This window comes from Chaetomium fimeti (genome assembly GCF_033439085.1).
Source record: "Chaetomium fimeti strain CBS 168.71 chromosome Unknown B0H64scaffold_1, whole genome shotgun sequence".
Taxonomy (NCBI): domain Eukaryota; kingdom Fungi; phylum Ascomycota; class Sordariomycetes; order Sordariales; family Chaetomiaceae; genus Chaetomium; species Chaetomium fimeti.
Window position 1 is genome coordinate 5,062,717 of NW_026944329.1, and position 21,895 is coordinate 5,084,611.

The following is a 21,895-nucleotide window of genomic DNA, read 5'->3' on the forward strand; positions in this document are numbered from 1 at the left end:
CAGGGGCAACAGGGCTCACACTCCCACCCATCTTCCTTCAAAAGAGAAGAGGCAAAGCACCGGCAAACGAGGCACCGAACCGCCAGACGTGTTGTTACCAACTCGGGGGCCAACGTGCGCGGTAGCATGGGCCTGTACGCGGCCATTATTGTGGTTGCTGTGCTTTGGGCACTCTAGTGGGGGGGCTATGAGCAGAAACACCAACAAGAAGCATGGGATAGAGAGGTCGAAGAGCCACCCTAGTAAAGTAGACGAACAACGAGAAGCATACTGGTTGTGTACTTGTTTGTACTGCTCCAGCCGCTCACTTCGATTTGACCTCAAACGTGCCAGTTGCCGCCGGGGCCCTTTCCGGAAATTAGAGTTGCTTGAGTATAAATACCTTGACTGTCTGGAGAGCTTCTGCGTGTCTGATCTGCCGTGCTAACTGTGACCCTTTATGAACATGAAGACCCGGGGGATGATCTCTGGGACAAACCGTTGTCGATCACATCGTGGAATGTTTCCGGATAAAAGCAAAGAGTCGAATCGAACCATCACACACGTCTCAAACCATGCCGGAAAGTGCCGATCGAAGTACTCCTTCGACACAAAGCCGACCGCCATGGTGTTGTTACAACTGGAACCTCCGCCAAGCGTCGAGACAGTGAGTGGCTCAAGTGAAGCCGCCTTCTCGCCGCCGATCATGGGCAGTAATCTGTATTGAAACGTTAATGGGGCAGCAAATATCACAAATGGGTGACTACCATATACTCGCTCGCCATCTGTTTTTGGTTACCCTGGTCTGATTCTGGGCGATAGCTAGCATCCCATGGTGTCCATCATGCCGTTCTCATCGGACATGTTTGTGTGGCTGCGCGCCAAGGCGATTCAAGTTTGAGTCGGTTGTCGTTGATGGCCGAGACACACAATCGCACGCAACCCGCGTTGCGCGCACAGAGCCTTTTTGGCTGGGCCCGTCTGCGGGAAGGTCTCACCTCCCCGCATTTATTCATTCCATCCTGCGTGGGCAGGGACACTTTGACCACCGGGGGTCTCAGATTTCCCCGTTCAAGTTAGGTCGTTTAACTCGGTAGAGAGATACCGAGGTAATCCCTACTGAACATCTTGTTGTTTGTTAGACATCCTAAATGCTGGTGGGAGTAAGCTGTGATGGAAGGACCTTTTCATATGTAGAGACATGCCGCTTAGAAAGACAAGGAGGGTAGGTAGTTACAGATAGATGACTACACAGTATGTACACGCGGTGTGCAGCTTCTGTGTCGACGCATCTCGAAGCTCGCTTGTGCTCCACACTACGAGGGGCCCCGAAATTTCAAGTGTGGAGAGGTGCAGGGGATATCTGACCATCCGTTTGCACCGATCCCACCTCTGCCGACAGTGACCCCACTCATATTTTCATCCGAGAATGGAGACACGGGCATGCCGTCATTTCTTCAGACTTAGCCCTCACATCGACCGCATAAAGCCCGGCAAGAAACACTGAATTGCAGAGTACGCCGCAAATCGGTTCCATCGGTGACAACGTCCAGCGAGGACGGCACCTAGTTATTTGGAATCTCCCCGCAGGACTTGGAATAAGCCCGGGAAACAAAGCCCGGTCCATTGCGGGCGACCCACGTCAAACCCTTGCTGGGGCCAGCCGGGCCATTTCCAGGATCGCCAGAGCCAAGACGAACCCCCTTGCCGGCGCATGGGATGGATCGCCCACTCAAACAACCGGGAATTCATCTCAAAACTTCCCCCTTTCAGTGCACTAAACCGCTCTTGGAGCTGCCGATGGACCATGTCGAACCCTGGACCTGGTGTACCCCCATGGCCGGGAGCACCTCAGGAGACTGGGAAATCTCTCTCCCAAACTCTATCAGAGAAAGGGACGACACGAGCGAACTTGACTTGGGGTGACCTGACCCCGACACAGACCGCAGCTGTCATCTTGCACTGCATGCTACCTACACGGTACACAGCAACTACTCCGGCAGCGTCGAACATCAGCGAATCCGCGCGTCCTCCGATCGCTGTGCCAGCGGCCTGCCTTACTGCGCCGAAATATACAGCAAACGTCGCCATCTATCCTTATCCTGCTCGTGCAACACCAACCAAGCGCCAGCCGACCACCAATCTTTCTGTCCATGAGTGGCGTCGATCAAAGCTTGCCAGTGGTCTGCCACTGAGAAGTCGCCTCGCAGGTGCGTCTCACGTTCTTCTTCTCCGACCGAACGGGGAGCGCTTCTCCCCCGTCCTCAGCCCCAACAACTGCAGCTGCCCCTGCCCACGCCTGCCCTTGCTGTCGTCGCCCGCTTTCGTTCGAGGCTCTCGCTGGCATGCAATACCGTGCTTTGCCGGCTCGCGCCCCGCCTATGCTTCCCTTTTCCCGTGCCATTCGACATGGGACCTGGCGATGGCCACTGAGATTGGCGATTGCCTCACGCATGCGCCAGCGCCGCCAAACTGAGGTCACAATGCTGACACGGTTGGGTGCCGCGTGAGCGTCCGACCTTGGTCTTTGTATGTGTCTGTACGGCGATACTCGGGGCTTGCGTGATGTGCCACTGGCCCGCAGTCTCTCACATATCCAACCATCGGGCCCGGGAAGTGCCCCGGCCGCATTCGTCTCCCGGCTGTCACGGGAGTCTTCTGTACCCGCCTTCCTGTTCTGTCGAGTTTCGAGTCCCCAGCGTCGCTTTTGTTTCAGTTCCGCCACCCGCGATTGCGCCGGCCAGCGAATCGTATCCGATCGGCTAACAAAGATTAGAGTTCCCCATCACAGCCCTGCGAGATCGAAACACCGTTGCCTGGCTCGCATCCTCGATTCCCAGCGTCCAATCCCTCGGTCCAATTCAAGTCCTCCCCGGTCCGTCTCTCGGCCACACGTACAGCAACCACCCTAAGAACGACACCGCACCGCAGCCCAGCGCAACGCATCTGCCGGTCGGCCACCCGCATTCGAAGCCCTGTGCTGCACGTCGGAACGAGCAAGTAAATCGATCGAATGCGTGGCGCTGTCACAGTCCCGTCACACCTTTTAACAGCCCAAATTGGCGGTTGACGCCTTGCAGCTGAACAGCAGCGCAGTGTTCCGTAATTCCGGGAAAATCTACACTGTGCCGGGCCCGGCGCCTGTTTGCCACGGCCACCCATGACTTCCCCATTAGAACCGGTCGCATCCCGACCCTCTTCGGGCGTCGCCTTTCCTCCGCAAAGGATGCCGTCGCGGTCGAGGACACAGAGCATATCCAGCGACCGGCCGTCGACCGTCGCACATAGCCTGATGTCGCCTCCGCTGTCAGTGTCACCCGAACCGGCCTTCATCGCCTCATCGGCCGCCTCGCAAATTGTCACCAACGACCACGACAGCCATGCCGAAACATGGTACGACCAGCATGGCATCGAGCCGTCGGGCGAGGCCGCTACCGTGTCGCCCGCCGCATTACAGTTGATCAACAACTTTCTGGATCAGCTGCTCTTCAACTTCCTCTGCGTTTCGCGCGCCACTACGCTCTCCGCCCTGCGCCCGGCCGTGGCCGAGGTGCTGAAGCCCAAGCTCGCCAAGGACGCCGTCAACCAGGCCGATGAGGAGTTGAGAGAATATCTCGGTGGGGACGATGAAGATGGTGGTCACTCGCAGGCTCGCAACGCTGCATCGCCGTCTGATTGGGATCTGGAATTGGCCTGGAAGAGGACCCGCCTCCGCTGCATGGTCTATTCGTCGCTTGGGGACATGGAAGAAGAGGACGAGGACTACTACATGGAGCAGGGGCATCTCAATACTGGACCAGATGACCAGCTTTCCGAGGCCGTTTCACCTGCTGTCGCCATCTTTCTGACATCCATCCTGGAATTTATGGGCGAACAGGCTCTGATTGTCGCCGGCCAAGCTGCCTATCACCGCTTGCGCTCCAAGTATGACAAGGAGCTCAAGGAAGGTGCGCGGAGCCCCACGGGTGTTGCCGACAAGATCCTGGTCGAGGACCTCGACATGGAGCGTGTCGCGCTTGACCGGACGCTGGGCCGGCTGTGGCGGTCGTGGAAAAAGAAGATCCGGTCGCCCGGCACCAGCTCCATGGATCGCCTAGCGAGATCCTACTCGAGGGATTCCCTGCACTCAGCGTCTGGCCATTTGCGCTCGCCTAGCAGTGCCGCCGAGTTCGCAGTTCCGGCCACCGTTCCCGAACCTGACGCGGAGTCCGACGCTAAGCCCGGCGGCGCGGCCGAGCAAGTGCCAAGTGATTCCCTGGACGAAGATGCGGATTCTCGGGAGCCCTTGGAAGACCATCTGGTTGCTGCTGGCATCCCTTTACCGCTAGGGCCGAATGACGTTGCGGAAATCGAGATTCCCGGCCTCGCCCCTGCCAGCGACGACGAGGCCGAGGACTTCGACGCGGAAGAGGAAAGCGTGCCGGCTCGTCGAAACAGTATGACAATACTGCGAACGAGCGCGACGCGCGACGCGCTGTCGCCCAACCCATCCCGGCCGCAGGTCGCCCGAAAACGCTCAAGCTCGGTGCCGGCGGTTGCTCGCGCCCGCTTTTTCACGACCGCCGAACCCCAGTCAGAGGAGCCGAGCGAAGTGCGCACGGTGCAAAATCCTCCGGAGGATGCCGACTCGGCCGATATTGTGACTCCCGTTCCAGCAGCAACGCCATTGGAAACACCGGCTACCGAGGCCTCCGTTGCCAGAAGTGGAATCGTATCTGGCGAAAAGGCCACCGAGGAGGATGACATGAAGGACGAAGACGATGACGAGGTGTCTATTGAAGAGCCGCGAATCGTCAGATCCTCGAGGGTCTCGATCCTCGGCCGAAGTCCGTCAACAGCGTCCTCCGACCCTGGAAAGCCTGCTTCTATTAACACGAACCTGCCGGTTCGCACGCCAAGCATACATTCCGCGCGCCTGATCGAAGTAACCAGCCCCCGTAGCCCGGCGGTGGGTTCGCGACGCAACTCGGTCGTCATTGCGGAGTCAGCTCGCCACTCCAGCCCGTCACACGCTAGTCGCACGGTCACCCCTCCGGTCCCAGAGGATCAGCCAGAGCAGCACGTCGATGGCAGCTCAGGTGGCAGGTTGGTTGTCAACCACGGAGCTAGGTCTGGGCTCGCGGCAAGCGTCTCTATTTCCGAGACTGAAGAGCCTACCGATAGAGACTATGCTGTGTCACCGATCACGCCTGTCACTCCCGCTACTCGAGCAGGAACCAGCCTGCCGACCGTCCCAGAGCCGGTAACAAAGGACCGGTACGAATCAGCGGGTACGGTTGCAGAGGGACGCGTACCGGAGCCTTCCACGCCCCCGAGATCCCTCTCGAAAGTTAGCATATTACCCGCTACTTCGTCGCCGGTGTCGACTGCGTCGATAACCAGCGGTACCTTTTTTATTGAATCGATGCCGGTGTTACCGGAGGGGAGAGAAGTCACGGCGTCGCCTCGGTCAGACGGCCAACGGCACCGCTCTTCTCCCGCTGCGCAGCCTCCTGCTGTCCCTGAAAGAAGTGCAGGAAGGCAAGCCGTTGCCAACACGTCGGCCCTGCGCCAACCCGCAGCCATTGGCCAGGTGTCGGCTGAACGTTCCCGTGCCCGCAGCCCGTCTCAGGGGTCCTCCTCTCGGCCTCGCGAGCCCTCGGCGGGACGGAACCGGCAGCAGCCCTCGTCTGACTCGCCTTCCTCGATCAAATTGAAAGCCGTTCGGACCTCGGAAGAGGGGATGCAAGCTCGTATCGATGTCGTACGGAACTTTGAGGAACTCATCCAGAGCGACCAGACGATACAGTACACATTGACTCCTGAGAGCATGCGCGATCTAGAGGTAAGGAGAGCCCGTCCTTTTCCCGTATTGCATCATGGTGCGATGTTCAAGCCAGTCCTAACATATGAGTCAGCCCCAATCCCAGCCGGGCCGGTCGATCACCGCTGTTAGCCCAGTCGTTTCGGTCAAGGCGCGCAAAAGTGAAGAGGCTCGCCGGAACGGGTCCCGCTCCCGTTCGTCGTCGGTCCCTCGAAATGACGCGAGAACGCCAACTTCAGCGCCTCGCTCGCCGGGCTCGGGTTCGCATTCCATCACTGATATGCACCAGGCAAGCCGGAACTTTAGTACCGGCACAGGTAAACATGGCGGCGTTGTACCTCGATCGATTCCCCCGGTGCCGTCGAAACCCCGGGTCACGGCTGGGCCTCAGGCTAGAGATCCGAGGCTAGCCCGTGAGTCCATGGCCGAATTCGCCGAGTTTATCCGGTCGACTGGTCCTCCTGGCGGTAGCTCCGCTTCCGTTGCTGGAACTGCGGGATCAGGAAGGGTACGAAATCCCGGCTCTGTATCGAACATCAGTGTCGAGACCGGCCGGATGTCCACGACGAGCAACCCCAACCGACCGAAGCTTCAACCTCGCGGTGCGGCTGTCGATCACAAGGACGACAATTCCGATTTGATTGACTTTATCCGACGTGGACCGCCGAGCAGCACGGGCAACCCGCGTATTCCGAGGACTGTTGCTCCATTCCGGACCACTATGGATTCGGATCAATTGTCTTCTGCGGTTGGGGGCAGAGCCGTGGACGCCCAGCTGAAGGATATCGAGTTCAGAAGCAGTCCAGCGTCGACCAACGCTACTGAATCCTCGGTACCGCCTTCAGTCCAATCGTCTATCAACTCCCACAGTGCCTTGCTTGCCAAAAGCAAACCGATGTCGTATGATAAGACGGAGGGCGACATGCCGATGCCGACGCGCAAGACTCGCCGCGTCCGTGACCCCTACGCTATCGATCTGAGCGACGAAGAGTTTGAAGACGAAGAGGAGCCGGCACCGCTGCCTAAGAGGGCGCAGGAGGAGAGTCTGATCGATTTCCTAAACAACTACGCGCCGCCGCCAGAGCCGACTACGCAGCCCTTCAATATCAAGCAGACACGGAGCGCGTCGCAGCCAAAGAAGAAGGCCAGTGCGTCAAGCCTAATGGCTAGATTTACGAGACGGGATAGCACGCATTCAGGCACGTTGGGGCCGGCACGTTCTGCTGGCCCCAAGCTACCGGAGTCTAAGAGCATCAACAAAGCTACGGGGCCAAAGGGTGGCCACGTACCTATCCAAGTGAACATGCCTAGCGCCACGAATCACGCTCACCCAGCTCGGACCTCATCCAAGGCGGCGGCCATGATGGGTGGCGGACCAGGTGTTCCTGGAGGGCGGGTGCCGATGAAAAGGTTCGAGCCTCGCGAGCCCGCTTCGATCTCGAGTCGGGAAACATCGGACCTGGCCGATTTTCTGAAAAACTCCGGGCCGCCGCCTGGCGCGACACCGATGGCGAACCAGTTCCCCGGGCCGGCGGAGAGAGACGAGGCGAACGGTATCTCCAAGGTGTTTGGGAGGAGGAAGAAGCCTAGTATTTCCTAATGCTATCTCATGCTACCCAGCCTTGGATAGCCTCCTCGGCGGTGGCTTTTCGCTTCTTTGTACATTTTTAAGCCATCCGTTGTACCTTCTAACTGCATGTAATGGAGCGGTGGGAATATCTCTCCAGGCATTTGGGCGAAAAGTTGGGCGGAGGGGATCCCGCGCGGGACATTTTCCAATCATTTTCCCTCAGCATTTCTTCTCTTTGTTCCTTTTCGTTTCTTGGCTACGCTTGTTTCTCCTCAACGCGGGTATTAGACATGCTGGGGGTTGTGCGCGTCGCCCACCACGGCTCGGATATGCGATACCAAGGGGAGGCTTTTTCAATCTGGATGGAGCAAAATTACATTTGGTTGAACATGCACACGGCTAGCCTTCCCGCGCTCGGTATCATAATGCTCGGAGCGCCGAACTTGAACGTCGATTTGTCGCTTCCCCCATCCATAACCCATTCTCAGCCGCAGCCCCAACCCACCAAGTGCTACAAGCGGCGAAAAGCCGTCGCCCACCCGCAACAGCCCGACCATGAGACCCCGGGTTGTTTGTCCCTTCTTGAAGACGCAGGATATGTATGGACCTTCGTAAGGGGCTGTGCACCCCAAGTTTACCCGATAAGCTCTGGGGTAGCACAGGATGGGGCGCCGGTTTCTCGTGGGTTGCATGGAACCATTGGCGCAGGCCAGAACGGAGAGCCAGGTTGAGGCGCCTGCCGAGGGCTCCGGCGGCGTCGAGAACACGGCAGCTCGGGGAGCGATTTACAAAGAAGATGGCTGTCACTGTTTTCGGTGTCACATGGCCGTCGCTGTCTACTGGTCGAGCTTGCCTAGCGGGTTCTGAGCTGTGACCTGTCGCGTCAGCATCGTACGTGCTGCTCGTAGCCGTGACGGAAAGCGGCAGGCCTATTTGCTTCTGTTGGTCTGCCCGGATGTCCTCTGCACGCGTGCTGGCTTTCATCACATCTGGCTGCCAGCCTGCTGCTCCTGACTGCTGGTGAGCCCATTCAGGGGTCAGCTGGTAGCGACATCCTTAGACGAAGCGGTGAGGATAGCGGACTAGAGGATCGACCGCGGTGTACGTCTGAAACACGCCGAATGGGCTTCTCCCGCGCGGTGGTGGCCGCTGTGTCCTGAAATAAGCCCGAACGCGGTGTTGCACCTTCCCGGGCGAGAAGCTACGAAATATATCAAACCTCAAACCACGTGGAACTGAATCCCCGGCAATGACTGAGGGCGCGTTTGCACAACGTGGGCCAAAGACAGGCCAGCCGAGTTGGACATGTTGGTCTTGCCCATACTTGCATACCAGCATACCTATCACGTACTTGATCCTAAGCCATTGAAGTGCGAGATTTGCTCGCTGGACTTCATCGGGCATACCAGTGACCGGGAATGCTGGGGTCGTTTGACGGTGGGACTTGGCTGAGATGTGATTGGAAGACCAACCTGCATCGAAAGATCGGGATTTGCCCGAGCGGCGGGGACAGCGCAGCCCAACAACCTGCCTGCAGTGCTGCATCATCACTTGCGCTTCCGAAGCAAACCTGCAAGATTGGCTCGGCTCGAGCCAGGGATGAATTGCTCTGGACTTGGGAGGTACGGATGGGGACAGTGGAAGCTGCACAGTGGATCTGCACAGTGGATCTGCACAGTGGATCTGCACAGTGCATGCCGAACCTGATTGGTTTTGATCACCCCGCCGTGCCCGCCTTGACCCCTCAAGCCGCGACACAGCAAGAGCGACCCCGCAGTCCGGGCAGTCCCAACTGACACGGAGCTGCCCTCCACCCCCCGGCAATGTCTGTTGCCGGTCAAGAGGCTTGTTGCTTGCAGCGCTTCTTCTGTCGACTTTCGGACGGAGATCAGATCGACCAAGCTGCATCGACCCGTAGTTTTGGGCCTTGACCCGCCCCACAACCATTTGTCGAGCCCGATCGATTTGCAGCATGCAACGCCAGTCCACCCACCATCGACCGCCGCACTGAAGTGGTTGCCGTGTTTACCCTAGCTCGATAGGTACCTACTTACCTCTTTACTCAACCTTACCCTAGAGTCATCAGTGCCAGTATCAGTTCCCGCAACGAAGAGACAAGACGATATCGCCCAGTGAAGCAAGAGTCATCCCAGCAGAGACGGACATCCCCAACTCTGTCTAGGAAATGAGTGGAGGAAAGTCACACCACAGAATGGCCTCACCATCGGCGTCCTCCACCCTGACCGGCTCCCCTCTTCCCGACCCTCGGACCGATCACCGCCAGGCGAGCAATGCTCCCGGCACGCCCGATGCTCCCGACGCAGCTACACCGCTCCCCCAGATCCTTTGGGGCCTGCAGGTGCCCCTGTACATCACCCATGCGTCCAAATCCACCAACCCTTTCATCGTGTCGGTCCCACGATTCAGCTACCTCGCTTTACTGCTGCCCCGCTTGTCGCTCTATTATGGCCTGCCGTGCTCAAGCTTCCACCATGAGGAGATCCAGCTGCGCAACCTAGCGGTGGGCCTGCTGGTCGACCTGTACCAGCCTACCGCCCTTCCCTGGCGGCTCGTGGTTGGTGACGGCCCGGAGTGGGACATTGCCGACACCTTTACCAACTCGGCGAAGGAGGCGGACTTTGTGAGAAATGGCAATGCTAAGCAGATCATGAGCCTGTCCAAGGAACACAGTACCACTTTGTGGAATGCTATCAAGGATAGTGCGTGCTCCTCCCCTCCGTACCAGCTCCTCTCGGGGGTTTCATCTAGCTAGCGTGTTGTTGACTTGAGACACACGAAAGGGACTGACATTCTTTGGTGATCAGATGATCATGCCGCCTTCAGCAAGGTCAACAGACGGCTGCTCAACACTCCGTCTCCATTAAAAAACGTCCCCATGCGGATCTACATCCCCTCCTCCCCCAGCGACACAGGAGACACCACGCCAGGGTCTTTCAAGGTAATTCAGAATTTGGTGCCGCCACGACTATCCAATAGTAAGCTTGAGCTTTTTCCGCCTCCACCCAAGATTCTTCCCTCCTATCCCCGGGCTCCCACTGGGGAGCACTTCAGAATGGCTGACGCTGCATGGCGAACAAAGGGACCCCGCAGACATTGGGCGCCGCCCTCAAGAGCATCCTCCCAACTCTCTTCCCCAGCAGCCGGGACCCTGTCCTGGCGAACGTGATACTCCACGGCGGCCCTGTCCCCTTTCGAGCGCCGCTAGAGGAGCTGATGCGCGAAGCCGCCTATCCCGATGGATGGTTGTGTTTTTGTGTCGTGTTATTATGAAGACAACCTAGCCGTTGCGTTCCAGATGTACGCAAACGTACGTCGGGAAACGGCACACATCGTGCAAAGCCTTATTGGATGTGACGGCAGTCTTGTTCTGCTTCGTTGCATGGATTGGGCTACCATTCCCTGATGTATGTATATATATGTATTTACTGATACCACGAATCCCGCCCAATATCCACCATGCCGACGGCAAGCGCCTCTTCTAACGGCAACCCAGCGTGTATGTATTCGCCGCCATCAACGCACATCGTCCTGTCTTCCCCTTTCCCCAGAGATATACACCCCTTCATCTCGTCCCCGATCGTCCCCGAGAGACACGCAACTCGCACACCTTCCGCCGTGCTTCCATCCACCCACATGCTGATACCAAGAAGCTTGTATGTATTAGAAATAGTAAAGAGGATTTGAATTTCCGGGACAGCCAGGCAAAGTCCCGAAATCCAATTAGCCAGAACGAACAGAGACGGGAGCAGGGGAGTGGCCTCGTTGTGAACACATAATAATAGAATAAGCCTCCCTCTGAACAGCCAAAAAGCAAGACGGTAAAACCACAAGACAGCCGCCACCCTCCCCCCCCCCCACACACATTCCGCCCCCGCTCCCCCAATCCACCCAATCAACCAAAACATGTTCGCACATAGGTATCTCCGCCGCTCCCATATCGAACAAGACCGTGTAAATGCTATGAAACAGGCCCCGAGACGAGACAAGTGGCTTCGAACCCATTTTCCGTCGGTATGGAAATGGAAATAGACGTGTAACGGCCCCCTCTCCATGGTGTTGTTGCATGGTAATAAAAGAGGGTGCGCTCCCTGTGAGCGGCCCGGATGAGGAGGGGTCGGGGACGGCCGCCCCCAGCTTAGTCTATGGGGGTTGGCCAAAAATACAGCGTAAGACTAGATAAATGGTTCAGGGGCCGACGCAAACTCCCATTAACGCCAAGATGTATTGCCGATAAAGGAATTTCCGAAGGTGCAAGAGACAAAATAAGAATCGCCGCCCCCAACCGCCAGCTTATGCCAAGACCCCCATCAGTGATGAGGCGGTTGGGGTTGCATGGGAGGCAGCATGCCAGGGTGCGGCCCATGGCCGGGTTCGGGGGGTGGTGGTACAACCAGCGGGGCTGTCGCCCCGGGCATCGTCGCCGGAAGAGACGACGGCAACGGCGGAGACATGCTCATCATCCCGTTGTTGACGCGATTAACTGGGGAGCGAAGACCGGCCGGCCCGGCGACGGGCGGCATCGAAATTGCCGGGGCCATGGGTCCGCCGCTTGCTGAGCTCGATAGACTGGACCCGGTCGGATGGTCCATTACCTCGGTATTGCTGGATGACCCCCAGAGCTTCCGTTCGATGCCTTCCAAAATCCGCAGGTCGACGTGCAGCGCGCTTGTTGGGGGCGCGATGATCCTGAAGAAGGAGATAGTCTTGAAAAAGAGCTCCCTGAGAACCTGCTCGTTGATGTATCCGTGGAGCGTGGGGTCCCGGAAAACGGCCGCGAGGGTGAGGAGGTTGCCCCATTGACTGTTAAAAATCGGGTTAGAATACGCCGGATCAGGTCGAAAACTAAAGTGAGAAGGGGTGCTTACGCATGAGCAGTTCCAAAAATGTTTGTCACCACATATCGCTTTTCCCTAAGGCCATGGAACGCCCGGGTACTCTCAATCAAAGCACCGACCCCCTTGACTGCATACTCGATCATTTGCGGAGGAATGTCGTTGTTCGGGCCGATGACGGGCACCACAACGCCAGAGCGGAAATCGGACGCGGGCATAGGAGACTCGTTGGACATCTTCTGGAAGTTGAACTCGAGAATCTGGCGAACAAAGGGCCGGTATGTGATGACCTTTGCCCCCCAGTACTTCGCGCGCAGCCGGGCAGACAAGATCTCCCCGGCCGGTGGATCGCTGGGCTCGAACTTGAACTCGGGCGGCACGAAGCGCATGCTGATCGTCTCCTGGATGTAGTCGATAATGTTACCACCAGGCGCCCCCGACGTGGCGTTGAGCGGCAGCGGCTTCTCCGGGTTGTATAGCATCCCGTGGATTTGGTTGAGCCTCTTGCGCAGGTACAACTGCGCCAGATAACTTTGAAGCACGTGCTCGTCGAAGCCTAGCCCTTTCGCCACTTGGATGTTTGGATACGGCATCATGTCCTCGTACGCCAAAATGTGTGATTGCGGCAGGGGTAGCTCCGCGATAATGTCACTATTAGTAGTCGTGTTAGAAGCAAGGTTCGTCACGTTTTCTCACGCTGTCTGGCTGGCAGCCCAGGCTCACCTTTCGAGTTGCAGACAGGTCCAGAAGGCAAAGACGAGTTGGTTGTCTGACTTCTCCGTCACCGCGTCCTGGCGGCCAACCTCGTGCAGCTTCCTAAACCGATCCAAGCTCCTGTTTCCCACGGTTAGCGATGGAGCCCCAAGCAACAGTGGCGGGGCCTGCTTACGGTCTCATCTTGATTTGCAACGCAAAGCCGGCCTCCTTGATGTAAGCATAGCTCTCCAAGACCCTCCCCAATTGCCCGTGGTACAGTCCTGCCAGGAGGTACGCGTAGATGTGCCGGAGGCTATTGCCAGCCAATTGTCCGCCGAGAATATCGGTGGCGTAAGCAAAGTAGTCCAACCCCGGGATCACGTCCATGTTCCTTTTCGGGGATGTCCCTCCCCTCATGGATGCACCGCCCCCTGGGAACGAGGCTCGCCTATTGGGCCCGGGGCGTTCAGAGCCCTCTTTGGGAGAAGGAAGGCCGGCCGAGTGGGAGTGGGACGCCTGGGAGGGCGAGGAGCCCTGCACTGGGGACGCCGGGTACCCGTTCCGCGCCAAAGGCGAGCCGTGCGGGGGAGGCTCGCTGACCGGTACCACATCGGGAATCCTGTCCTTGTGCAGACATATCTTTCCGAGCGCAAGCACCAATAAGACGAGCGCGTTGTTGATGGACCGCTGGAAGGCGGGTTTGTACGACTTGGGCGACACCGAAGGCGACTCGGCGCAGTCCGGGGCAGGCGACCGCTTCCTCTTGGACCCGGTCTCGGACTGTGATGACGACGTGCTCACAAACTTGGCGATCCGGCTCTGCGGCTGTCTGCTTATGCTCTGTTGGACGGTGTCCAAGAACAGCTTCACCATGGCGTCTAGCTCGCGCGGTATTATAAGCGGATGCATGTTCTGAATGTTGTCGTGGAAGCTCTTGACGTACTTCCACACCAACGCTTCGCTAAAGTCCGGAGTCTGCATTGACATGACGGGCTTGCCATCGACCGGGCCAGGGGAGCCGCTGATGCCGCCCCAGCAATCGGCAGGAGAGGGCGCGCCCGTCTCCGATACGTCGTCCAGTGCCATCTCCATCACACCCACATCACGGAGAGCCTCTCTATCCGCCTTGTCGACTCGGAGGCTGCTCTCCAGGCCCTCGCCGCGCCCCCAGATTCGGAGGACGCCTCGCCTCTCTTCCTGGCGAATCGGAAACTCGTCCACGTATCTGACGTTCTCGGATTCCAAGATATCCCGGACGAGGATAGATATGGGCCGCCACTTGAGCAAAAAAGCGGCCAGTGTGGTGTGATTGATGGGAATGGACGGGACACCGGGTCGCACGACGGGCCCGGGTTCCACCTCCTCTCTCTCATCCTCCATATTACGCGTGATTGATCTCGCCTCGACGCTGTTGATAGGGGCACGGTCTGCTGCTGGTTCTCTCGGCGATAATGAGCCGACAGCATCGGCCGCGGGAGGTGCCGATTCCGCCGAGTCGGGCCGTTCGTGGTCGTCGTGCAGGGGCTCGGCCTGTATGTCAAGTGATGTTCCGTTGCGCAACATCGCGCGCTCGATCCCGCCCATGCGCCGGTCAAACGAGTCGAATCTACTCTGCAGTGCCAAGAGCGTATCCAGAATGTCTCCTGCGATCTTGTCCTGTCTGTATCTCGCGCGTCAGTCGGCGGGCCATGGCAGCTCGGGCGGAAGGGGGAAAACCTACTGCTTCGGGACGGCCTCCCGATACTTGCACTCAACCTTCTTCTCCTTGCAACTCTTGCACGGTTTGAGCTCGTCGCACTTGGCTTTTAACTGCCGGCACATATCGCACGCCTATTGCATTTACGGTCAGCAAGTGCCAGCCGTCGCTCCGGGCTCGGCCGGACCACAAACCTGAGACGCCCTTTGCGCCTTGCGTTTCCCCGAGGCGGCGGCGACTTGGATCGGGTAGGCGAGTTCGCCGTGTGACGCATACTGCGGTGGGTAGTCGTAGGACTGAGGGTGCGGCACCGGGGTCTGCGGCTGATAGCTGGGTTGCCTACTGTACACGGGCGGCTGCGGGCCGTTGTCGAAGCTCATATGCCGCCTGTCTTCGCCGTAAGGCTGGGAGTGGGGTGGCGGTGGGACAGCAGAATGCGGCGTCACCGGTGTCATGTTATCCTGGGCGCTGCCGCCGGTCGAGAGAGGCCTGCGCAGCTGCGGGAGTGTGTCATCGGCGGGATCCGCCTTGATCATCGGTTCTCGGGGAGCATAGGGGGGGTACGGCGGGTGTGCCGGCGAGTGCGGAGGCTGCCTGTGTTCTTGCATTGGCGGAAACCTATCCGGTTCATGTTGCCGCCGGTCGTCGATGGGCGTTTGCGATGCGGGAGGGTGAGGATGGGGATGCGAGTGAGGGTGAGGGTGAGAATGGGGGTGAGGAGGCGGAGGCGGATGCGGCGGAGGCGGAGGATGATCCCCGGGGCCGAGAGGGCGCGCAAAGGAAAGCGGTGAATGCTGCTGATACTGGGTCGACGGTGGGGGATGATGAGGCAGCTGGCCGGCGGTTGGAGAAGGAGTGGGATGGAGCAGAGATACGCCGTGGTGTGAACCCCCAACTACTGACCATGACGTGCCAGTCGACAGGCGAGGTCGCTTGGTGTCGGGCGGCCCTTGGTCCATGGCTGGGGTCTTTATACATGCATGTACATGAATGCTGTTGACACCAGATGGCGGTGGCCAGAGGCGAGGTCAAGCAACGGGGCAGCAGGAAGCTTGCCGCGGCAGCATGGAGCACAAGCGGGGAGGTCAGCCCGCGCCTGCTTGGAGACGAGCCAGGCAGGGGGGGATCCGGCAGACCCCGTGACTGTGAGCGTCAGACACAGCTACGGCGCACCGCGAGATGTTGAATAGCTCAATAACCCTCGGCGCAAGGCGGTCTGTGAAAGCGCGCGCGCGAAGAAGGGGGGGGGAGGGGGGGGGAGGGGGGTGCGTGTTAGAAACTTGAAGGCCTCTGGTTCGCACTGGGAAGAGAGCCCCTCAGTTCAATGATCGGAGTCCGCCTCTCACCAGCAGTTCGGCTGAGCAGGAGGGAACCAGTAGCTACTAGTCGGGCAGCAACGGGATGTGGTCTGTGTTGCGCGCGTTCGCGACTTGGGGTGGGCGGAGTGGGGAGGGCGAAAAGAGAGCTCGGTCCAAGGTCCAAGGTCCAAGGGTACGGTACGGGTTTCGGCAGGCCGGCGGTAGGGCAGCTCCCGTGTTTTCCGTCAACGTATTGCAGCCCCCAGAGTGGGATAACTAGCGTATCGAATCACACGAAAGAGGCCAGCGTGTGCGAGACTTGTCAGGCGGCGCAGCGTGACGGAGCGGTCGCAGGACACGGTCAATGGCAGGAGCGGGAACCGGTCAGGCGGTGTTTTGGGCCTGGCGAGAAAACAAATTGAGCTCTGGTCATCAACGGCGCCGAGCACGTCGCAGGGACCCCGGGCGGAACCAGGATGGTGGAGAGAGTCAGGGGTGCCGCTGAACAATCAGAAACGCGCAAACGGGTGGGTCTCCACACTCCCCACTCGGTCCGGGGGGTTCCTCTCTGCTACAACTCCTTCGAGGAAAGCGGCTTTTGCTCTGACGCCGGTTGCTTGGGTCGCCGACGAATGGGCGGGCTTGAAGAAGTGGCTTCCACACAGTTCGCGTTGGATTCTGGGACTTTTTTCCTTTCTTTTCTCGCCTCGCTGCAACGTCTCGCGCGCTTCTGGTTCAAGTTCGTTTGCTTGGAGGCGACAGACAGACAGGAAGCGTGGGACGGGCGGTGACAGATAACTACCTACCCTGCCGAAGCCAGACCGGCAAAAAGGATGTCAGCACTGGTACTTGTGACACTGGTCAGCGCGGGGGGGGTCACCGGGCTGACAATGGATTCTGGACGAGAGGAGGCTGGTTTGATACTCAGGCGAGGTAACGAACACTAGCCTTCCTCGGTCGTGCCATGCAGGCGGGGCCAGAAGAACGTTCCTCTTTTGCTTCTGTGCTTCTGTTCCGCTCGGCAGCCGTCCCATTTCTTTTGACGGGGGATGGGTGGCCCCGAACGAGGGTTGCGGAGATTTGATTTTATCGCCCAGCGCGATTGCAGCGATTCCGCCGCATGGGTGGCGTCCAGGGAAAGTTCGCCAATCCCATAAATGCCAAGCCGAAACTCGCTCGAAGAAAGACATGCAACGCCAGAAACAAACGGGCAGGGGCGACCAGCACAACCTCCCAGCTTCATCCAGCGCCCCGGGCCTCTCTGCCTTTCGCCCCCCCCCCCCAAAACCCCCGAGCCGTGGTGATGAGGTGATGAGCGGTACGCAGTGGACCACTAGATACGGAGACGAGATATCCAGATGCACCTGAGCACCAACACCCTGGCGAAGCCGGACGGAGGGAGGGGGGTGCATTGGGCCGCTTCAGCCGTCGCCATCCAACCTCATGGAGGCAAGTGCAAGTGGGAAGGGTGTTCATCCCACAGACAGAGCGCTGGGAGAGGTGCCATGCATGAGTGCGCGTGGTGGGCAGGGAGCAGGAACAGCGGGGCAGCGAGCAGCGAGCGCCCATTGCAACATTGCAACCCAAAGTTTGGGCGCTCAGCATTGCGGACCAGGGTCGGATTCCGCACCGTGCCCTGATTGCTCGCACCACACTCGCCGAACGAGTATGTACCATGCGGTACCGACGACCCGACAACGGGGCGTTGCGGCCGACTTGGGACGGGGGCTGTGCCAGACGTCCAGGGCTCTCTTCCTCTGGCGCGGGCCTGCACCTGCGGACGCACATCATCGATCAATCCAAGCATCCCATTTCAGCCCCAGGCTGCTCGATGGTGAAACTCTGTGGGGTAAGAGGAGGGGGTAAAAAGAAAGTCGAGAAAGAAGACAAAACAGGAAAAATAGAAGGCACTCACCGCATCAGTGGCGCACAACGGTGACACTTGGCCCGCAAACGGAAAACAAATCGTCCTTCGCGAAGACGTCGAATCGAAATCTCGGGAATGGGAAGTGGGAAAGCTGGAGATGCCAGGACAGTGTGGAATCAAAGTTCCGCTCGAAATCAGACAGGGCCCGAACGTGGGGGAAGGACCGCTTTTCCACCAGGCCTTCCCGTGACAGTCACAAATCCAGAGAGTGGGTTGCGGGATCGTCCTCATTGGTTCTCAAATAGTGATGGCAGCATCAGGCTCACCGCTCACCGCGAGGGCAAGTAATAAGACGGTCGCAAATAACGACAGTGTCGGCGGTCGAGTTATCGGCAATGTCCACGGCGTCGGCGACGGCACTCAAGTACCCATACCCATGTGCATCCCTTCACCAAAGGCACCGACCTCCCTTGGTACCTATGTACAGTACACTCCATACATACCAAGTACAATAAGGTCAACTTTCAAGGCAAAGGAGCTTAACATCACCTGCCACGGCATGCCTCTCCCCGGCAATCCAACATCCATACTTCGTACCGAAGCCCAGCCACTGCTAGCCTCGTGGAGAGTTACACAGCAATTTGAAGGTTGAACACAAACTCAACCAGGGCCCCTCAGAGCCGAGACTTGCGCTTCCTCCAAACCCGCCGCCGCTCCTCTGGTGTCTGCTCATGTTATTTTAGTGTCGGCCCGCAGACACGGCCATGGAACGGGCTCAGGCGCCTTGTCCAATCATTCGATAGAATGGGGTTCCGAGAATGCGGGCGAGGTCCGAGGACCTGGAAACCGGCTCGCTTGGCTCTTTTCTTAGCCAAGAGCTCGGATATCAGGAACTCCCAGAGCAAAATGAATTATGAAAGCTCCACCAGTCGTCGTTGAGACGGCACGGTAACCGTCTACATATGTATACTTTGGCTGGTCGATCATCCACAAAGATGACAACGGGGGCCCCGAACGGCCATCATGCCCTTGTCAAACAGAAGACGTTGAGTCTCACGCCACGTTTTCTCGAGCCGCCTGAACAGAACCAACTGACTGTCCATGGTTGGTTCCCTTCAACCGGTTGGCCCGTGATTCTTAAATCCCGCGTGGTTGAGCGCTGCCACCGATCCCACGGGCCGGAGGTGGCGTGACCCCCAACTCTTGGGTGACAATGAGCCCCCCTGCCCCATCGGTGAATATCGGTGCGGCACCAGACCGAGGATCCGTCAGGCTGGCACTGGCTGGGGACATGATCTACAGAATTGTGGTTGTTGCTTGGACTTGAACAGGTAAAGTTCCCTGAAGAGCAGCGGGGTTGGCCGAGCTTGGTTGCCAATCAAACAGAAAGTGAAGCGGGAAGCGCCATCGCCTCCAACACCCTAGACAGTCCGAACGACAAGTGTCGAGACCCTTCAACAAGGCGTCTCTCCCCCTTCCAACTGAGACAAAGTACAGATTACATACATGCACACAAGTATGGACCCACGTGCGTGCACGATGCCAACAGGGTTATACGGTACTCGAACAACTCGGCATTTACATTTCCGAATTACAACCGTGGCATCCCAAAGTCCAGGAAACATCGAGTCCAGCAGCTGCTTGCCACACGCATGGGTGGCACGTCTCTCTCGGTCTGTTATATTGAGCCTGCTGGCCGCGGATCCAGGGAGAAAGGGGGCGAAGGGGGCCACCTGATATCTGAACGGCATGAGCCTGCGGACGACGATGCTGGGTGCTGTGTCCGAGGGAAGCAACCAAATAATTTAATACATCATCCGTCCGGTAGTTGATTGCCATGAGGGACGCTGAGTGGAGAGTAACCAAGAGATGCTGCCACTGTTGGCCAAAGGTCTCCGAGGCTTCGAGAACTGACCTCCTCGAGGGAAGGTGGATGGATCGTTGCAGAATGGTAATGATATTTGGACATTCTGATGCCCCTTCACAAATTCCGATGGCCGCCACCCCATACCCCGATCACAGATTGCGACGACCAACATGACCATCGTGAGCTGTGCACGTACCGTGTACAGAGACGGATGCTACGGGTCAAGCACCAAAAAGGACACGGTTTGGGCCCAACCGGTAAGGGCGGCACCGTGCGAACCAAAGCCGGCTGCTGGAGGGTAATTTTTGGTGATTGGATGACGATCCGGCAACCGAAAGTGACAAGAACCGGAGGATGTGAAGGCAGGCGTGGGAGGGTGAGTAACGTGATCAGTCATGAAGCCAGTCCTGGGAACACGGCGTGCTCGGCTGAGAGGTCAGAAAGCCATGTTATTTCATTTTGCGGGCCGGGGTGGGACGGCCGTGGCCTCAAATTTGGTCGAGGGAGTGGTGGATATACGAGGAAGCCGGTGGTTTTGGCCTCTCATGCCTAACGAACCCCTTCGCCTCCGAGAGTTGGCGATGGGCTCCTTTTGAGTGGCCAACCGCCATCACGCCCGCCGTTCGGGTTTGTTGCTTTTGACGCGACCCGGTGGTGTGGGTTCGGCGCTGCTACCAGTCCCAGTACCATGGCAGCAGGGAAGCGAGTAAGGAGTGGCAAACAGCGCAGGATTAAAAACCACGTCTCGGAGGCTCTTCCTTCTTTCTGCCCGTTTCTTAGGGCTTTTTCTGGTGGCGAACTCCCCAAGAGTGCGTCCAACACGTTTCTCGAACAGGAATCGATGCTTCATCCAATGCGACGCGGCCGACGCCCCGGGCCTCCCAGCTCCCGATGCGTGCGATTTGCTTTTTATCGAGAATGAGACTGGATCCGGTCATGATAACTGGATCTGGTCATGATACTTCGTTCACGACGGTGTCTCCCTCCTCCACCTTTCTCCGCTTTGCCTTTCGAGAGCTCTGAGTAGTAGGGGCTTCATCGGCACTTTGAGAACCCGCAGATCTCGGCCGAGGCAACTTGGTAACCGGCATGGTCTTAGCCATTAGCTTGGGCTCCGTCGAGGCTTCGGTAAAAACGACATCCCCCCTCTTGCCTAGGCTCTCCCGGCTGGCCTCCTCTAGCAAGATGCCCACCGCCAATAGTGCAGTCTCGTCCATGCTCCTCTCGTCAATGGCCCTGGCCCCGACGACACAGCGAGGGCCAAGACGGCCGGCTGCTGCGTCGTAGAATCTACTAGCATAACCGTGTACAGACCGTAGCAGGTTGGTGTCGGGGAGACGATGGCCATTATTAGGGAGGTCCTCGTTGGCCCAGTATATGTCCTGCTCGGCGTACCGGACCGGCGCGTTCTTACGCCTAAACAGGGCCTCCTCAGGGGCCAGTTTCGGATTGCGCGACGAGTAGCGGCCAGAGGTCACGCTCAGGCGACGCTTGCTTCTGTTCACGGCGGTCTCCGAGTCGCTGAGAGCCCCATTCAGTGTGACACGCCCTAAAACCGGTAAGCACATGGGTGTGGTGTTTGTGTGTTTGGCCGTTGGAGGACATACCCGCGACGGCATCGTAGACATTAGCCACACGGCCCCGGGGCCGTCTGATATTGCTCGGTATCGAGGTCGATGGCGGTAGTGATGATGGCGTTATGCTCTCATCCGAGCTGGGAACTGTCGAGTCTAATGACGGGTCCATAGAGTCGGAAAATGAGCCGTGAATGGCTGGCTGGGTGGACAATGACCCTCCGTCGATGGGTATTTCGGCTTGTCGCAGATAAACAAAAGAAACTCGTATCTTATCGAGTCGACGGCATTGAAGACACGGAGCGGGCGGGCTGAAAAGTGCCGGTTGTGTTTTCGTTTATTCATATAAAAAAAAAAAAAAACACCTTACTGTGAGTGCATCGAAGAAAGAGCTGAGTAGTTCTTGATACCATGGAAGTTCCATTGTTTCGAGGTCGCCTGTGTGCACAGGCCAGCTCACAGCGGCCCCGCCCTGTCGGGTGAGAACCTCACCACTGACCACCACAACCTTGAACAAAGCATCAACATAACATAACACACCACAATACCATATCACCACCAGCATGCCATTGATGCTAACTCGCGCGCCGAATATTGGATCCATGGCATAAATACGCTCCTGTTTAAGAGTTTGGCAGGCAAACCCGGGTCGAATAAGTTTGCAATAATCCACTCGACTCCGGCGTCACCCA

At 58.2% G+C, this 21,895-nt stretch overlaps 7 protein-coding genes across 7 annotated transcripts; 3 read left to right on the top strand and 4 right to left on the bottom strand.

Moving 5' to 3' along the window:
* Nucleotides 1-1,452: 1,452 nt before the first annotated feature.
* On the top strand, nucleotides 1,453-2,797 carry B0H64DRAFT_38336 (uncharacterized protein). Its single transcript, XM_062802948.1, has one exon. The coding sequence runs from the start codon at nucleotides 1,694-1,696 to the stop codon at nucleotides 2,453-2,455; it is 762 nt and encodes a 253-aa protein (XP_062664950.1). The 5' UTR covers nucleotides 1,453-1,693; the 3' UTR covers nucleotides 2,456-2,797.
* Nucleotides 2,798-2,920: 123 nt separating this feature from the next.
* Nucleotides 2,921-7,577, top strand: B0H64DRAFT_38328 (uncharacterized protein). Its single transcript, XM_062802937.1, has 2 exons — nucleotides 2,921-5,803; nucleotides 5,877-7,577. The coding sequence occupies exons 1-2, from the start codon at nucleotides 3,140-3,142 to the stop codon at nucleotides 7,380-7,382; spliced, it is 4,170 nt and encodes a 1,389-aa protein (XP_062664951.1). The 5' UTR covers nucleotides 2,921-3,139; the 3' UTR covers nucleotides 7,383-7,577.
* Nucleotides 7,578-9,564: 1,987 nt separating this feature from the next.
* B0H64DRAFT_438506 (autophagy protein Apg5-domain-containing protein) lies at nucleotides 9,565-10,643 on the top strand (the record flags this gene model as incomplete). The annotated part of the gene is made up of 3 exons (XM_062806357.1): nucleotides 9,565-10,072; nucleotides 10,178-10,348; nucleotides 10,453-10,643. 3 exons carry the CDS (start codon nucleotides 9,565-9,567, stop codon nucleotides 10,641-10,643), a joined length of 870 nt encoding a protein of 289 aa, XP_062664952.1.
* A 24-nt stretch (nucleotides 10,644-10,667) lies between these two features.
* Nucleotides 10,668-11,565, bottom strand: B0H64DRAFT_38353 (uncharacterized protein). Its single transcript, XM_062802959.1, has one exon. The coding sequence runs from the start codon at nucleotides 11,423-11,425 to the stop codon at nucleotides 10,796-10,798; it is 630 nt and encodes a 209-aa protein (XP_062664953.1). The 5' UTR covers nucleotides 11,426-11,565; the 3' UTR covers nucleotides 10,668-10,795.
* Nucleotides 11,566-11,680: 115 nt separating this feature from the next.
* Nucleotides 11,681-15,052, bottom strand: B0H64DRAFT_314850 (uncharacterized protein; the record flags this gene model as incomplete). Its single annotated transcript, XM_062800220.1, has 6 exons — nucleotides 11,681-12,173; nucleotides 12,239-12,856; nucleotides 12,929-13,039; nucleotides 13,095-14,561; nucleotides 14,622-14,731; nucleotides 14,792-15,052. The coding sequence occupies 6 exons, from the start codon at nucleotides 15,050-15,052 to the stop codon at nucleotides 11,681-11,683; spliced, it is 3,060 nt and encodes a 1,019-aa protein (XP_062664954.1).
* Nucleotides 15,053-16,360: 1,308 nt separating this feature from the next.
* Nucleotides 16,361-17,614, bottom strand: B0H64DRAFT_38485 (uncharacterized protein). Its single transcript, XM_062803040.1, has 2 exons — nucleotides 16,776-17,614; nucleotides 16,361-16,697 (listed from the first exon to the last, which is right to left on the bottom strand). The coding sequence occupies exons 1-2, from the start codon at nucleotides 17,305-17,307 to the stop codon at nucleotides 16,405-16,407; spliced, it is 825 nt and encodes a 274-aa protein (XP_062664955.1). The 5' UTR covers nucleotides 17,308-17,614; the 3' UTR covers nucleotides 16,361-16,404.
* A 2,768-nt stretch (nucleotides 17,615-20,382) lies between these two features.
* B0H64DRAFT_38366 (uncharacterized protein) lies at nucleotides 20,383-21,606 on the bottom strand. The gene is made up of 2 exons (XM_062802963.1): nucleotides 21,237-21,606; nucleotides 20,383-21,178 (listed from the first exon to the last, which is right to left on the bottom strand). The coding sequence occupies exons 1-2, from the start codon at nucleotides 21,373-21,375 to the stop codon at nucleotides 20,583-20,585; spliced, it is 735 nt and encodes a 244-aa protein (XP_062664956.1). The 5' UTR covers nucleotides 21,376-21,606; the 3' UTR covers nucleotides 20,383-20,582.
* Between the last annotated feature and the right edge of the window lie 289 nt (nucleotides 21,607-21,895).